We start from the raw sequence: 3408 nt of genomic DNA on the forward strand, positions 1-3408 counted from the left end.
TGTGTAACAACTTGTGTTGCTGTCCCAGCAATGAAATTTTTTCCTCTACATTGTAGTCCTACCAACTCTTGCTTGGTTGAGGATTATTGACAATTTCTTTGCCGTGTGCTTTCGGGATGTCTATCTAGTCTACCAAATAGAGCTATCATCAACCAAATGTTTTTGTACATATAAGAAATAGTTGTCTTTATGAATGGTAGCGTCAGATGCTAATCAGCTTGATGGATTAATTTTGTAATTTTGTGTATGATCATTATGATTCTGAAAGTTGGAAGGAAGTAACTTAGGAACAAAATTTGCTTTAATTTAAAAAACTTAAAATTTAATTTATTCTACATAAATCCTAAACTTAACGTCTAAATTTTGACAATAATTTTGCCATCATCGGAGCTGCCTTCTTCGAACCAGTACGTTGGACTGGTCCTCGTTTAACACCATGTTGTGATCCAACCTGAACACTAGTTGCCACTTTCGATTGAATTTTTTCAGGTACAACATAATTAGGTTTTGCACTCTTTAAAGCTTCAATTCGTACAGCCAAACTCATGACAGCAGGCTTTTTAGCTGGTTTCTTGACTACTTGACTTCTTTTTGGTGCTTTAACTGTTGTGTCTACAAATGTTATTTTAGTTCTCTGTACACAACTTGATGACTTTTCCTGTCCTTGTCGAATATTTTTTGTCAATCGATTCAACTTTTCGTCATCTTCTCGGTTGCATCGCTCGTACATTTCACGCCATGACTCCATTTCTGTTGGTTGTCGAGTTCTCCATTTTCGTTGACAAATTACCTTCCATAAAATGTCAGACTCGTCAAGTAGGTATGGATTGTAATATTCAATCTTTGTTAATTGTTCTGGCTTTGCTTTTTCTAAAGCTGGTCGTATGACGTTGAATGGAACGGCGCCAATACATTCAAAATCGTCCAAATTTTGTGTCAATATTCTTAGGCAACTGCTTTTCAATGTTGGAACCTCCGATTGTGATCGAGCATTTCCACTGAAGATTCTTGTTCGACTCTTAATTGATGAGATTGATTTTGTGAGAAGTTCACTTTCGGATGGAACTGGTTTTGGCATAGATGGTTTGGCAGTAGTTGCTGTGTTCATTGAAGCTTGTTGATAATCGGAGGATGAGGTGTTGCTTAATTCAGCCATAATATCAGATGATAAGTTTGATTTTGGCATTTGAGTAAGCCAGTCTGGACATAGAGTAAGATTTTGAACTGGAATCGATGTTGGCGGAGAACTTGGTGACTTTTCCTTGTTCTTGTCCTTCTTATGTGATGATGAGGACTTGGATGAGCTGCTTGACTTAACTGATTCTGTTTTTTCAGTCAATTTGTCTTCCTTACTAGATGAAGATGATTTTGATCGCTTTTCATCCTTACTGCTCTTCGACTTCTTATCACTCTTTTCATGCTCACTTTTCATCTTCTTTGATGATTGTTCATTGTCTTTGGATTCAGCTTCTTCACGGCTACGTTTATGTGAACTTGATGTCTTGTGACTAGATGACTTGCTATCATGACTTCTTTTATGCTCCTTAAGCTTATGTTCTGAATCATGATGACGACTTTTACTGGATGAGCTACTTGTGGAACTTACTGAGTCTGTATGGTGCTTTGATGAACTAGAATGGTGATTGCTTGATGATGAAGAGCTAGAACTCTTTGACTTTTTGTAGCTATCTGAAGTACTTGACTTCTTTGATTGATGTTTGTCACGAGGTGCTTGAGGAGCTACAAACAAGAACTCTTCTTCGTTGATTACTGAACGGCTATACTTGTCCATATTAGCTGAATTTGTTATTGATAGATTTCCTTGTACCGTTTGTAGGCTGGTTAAATTTGCGACTAGATGATTTACTAATGTATTGAGTAACGTTTGGTCTCTTTGGTTAAAATATGCAGGTTGTTATGCTAATTGTGCAATTTTGCAAACTTTTTAACTAATTATGATTCAGTTTGATAAGTTTCAGGTAAAATTCCGTACAAGTACCTAAATATAAACATAATGAGATGAGATTTTGTTTAATAATATTTTCTTAGTTTACCTGTGTTTATCCAATGTCCTATATTAGAATAATTTCTGAATTTTGAAAACACACAAAAGTAATTCCAATTCTAAATCAAATATCATCGAAAATTCACAAAAACTGCAATTTGGCTTCAATAGTATCAGTCATTCTTTGATTGTCCAATGAAAAACTGCGATTCAGGCTTAATAACGACAGTACATTTATTGTATATCCTATAGAAAATGGAAAATATAAATTTTTGATCACGAAAACTTTAATTAAAATATACATAAAATGAATTAAACACATTAGAATCTCACTTTAACAGTTTAAAAGCAATTCATACCAGGCATAAATTATTATCTTCACTTTTGCGCCAAATTTTTGTCAACAAACTCAATGTTCAAACTTTAAACTTCTCGATTTTCTCACTAAAATAATAATTTTTACATTAATTTTTCGGTTTGTTTTGATTTCCTGATGCTATGCTATACATTTAAGCTAGTTGTCACTATTTAAATAGACTTAAATTCACTAATTTAATAAATTAAACAATTTACTCGACTTGTTCAGACACACAAAAATAAGAAACTAAGTTCAAATCTAATTTAAATTTTAGAAAACCGTTAAAAATTTGAATATTGAAAATACGTTAAAATGAAACTTAATTCTAATTCAATTATTCTGATATTTATGATTTATACTAAACATTTGCTTATTAACCTTTTGAGAATAGACTTAAATTTGATTTTTTAATTAACTTTATAGTTTTTATTAATCAATTAAGAATCTAAATAAGTTACTAACCTGAAAATTCTTTTACTTAATCCATGAAATATTCTAATAAATCTTAACTAATTTAACAAATTCCCAGAATTTTCCACATGAATGTTAATCAAAAATTATTAAAATTAATTCAATTTCTTTCCATTTGAGATGATAAAATTTAAGATTTTAGAGCCTACAGCTGCTTAACATTAAAAAAAGTATTTCCTGAATTTTGATATGAAAAAAATTGTTTCAACCTTTATCATCTTTTCTGACTGATTTTACACTTCAGTGGATTTACTTTCTGTTTATGTAAATTTACTTTTTGATTGCAGGATGACTAAGAATCTCTTTTTTTTTTGTCGGATTTAAATCAAAAGTTGAAATTTTGTTAAGTTCTTAAAAAGTCTCTAAAATAAATCGTTTAATCCCTTCCTTAGTTCCTCCCCTCAATTTCTTTATTCATTCATCCGTTAAAGCATTTTTTTTTTGTTTTAATGAAAATCTTCAATTTTGAAAATTTGCATAACGTATTTAGATATTTACGAAACCTTTCAAGCATCTCACATGATGAATGCCACTTTTCTTTATTTATTTATGTTCACATCAAGGAATTCAGTCA

General features: G+C 31.4%; 1 protein-coding gene across 1 annotated transcript; it reads right to left on the bottom strand.

The window, feature by feature from the left end:
• Window positions 1-349: 349 nt before the first annotated feature.
• On the bottom strand, window positions 350-1792 carry LOC139085719 (transcription elongation factor B polypeptide 3-like). The gene has a single exon (XM_070633849.1). It carries the CDS (start codon window positions 1790-1792, stop codon window positions 350-352), a length of 1443 nt encoding a protein of 480 aa, XP_070489950.1.
• Between the last annotated feature and the right edge of the window lie 1616 nt (window positions 1793-3408).

Source organism: Chironomus tepperi, unplaced genomic scaffold (genome assembly GCF_022539635.2).
Source record: "Chironomus tepperi strain 1889 unplaced genomic scaffold, CSIRO-AGI_Ctep_v1 contig_81, whole genome shotgun sequence".
NCBI lineage: Eukaryota > Metazoa > Arthropoda > Insecta > Diptera > Chironomidae > Chironomus > Chironomus tepperi.

Bases quoted from the DNA above. Each gene is read 5' to 3' on its own strand.
- LOC139085719 (XM_070633849.1), bottom strand. From the start codon at position 1,792: ATGGACAAGTATAGCCGTTCAGTAATCAACGAAGAAGAGTTCTTGTTT.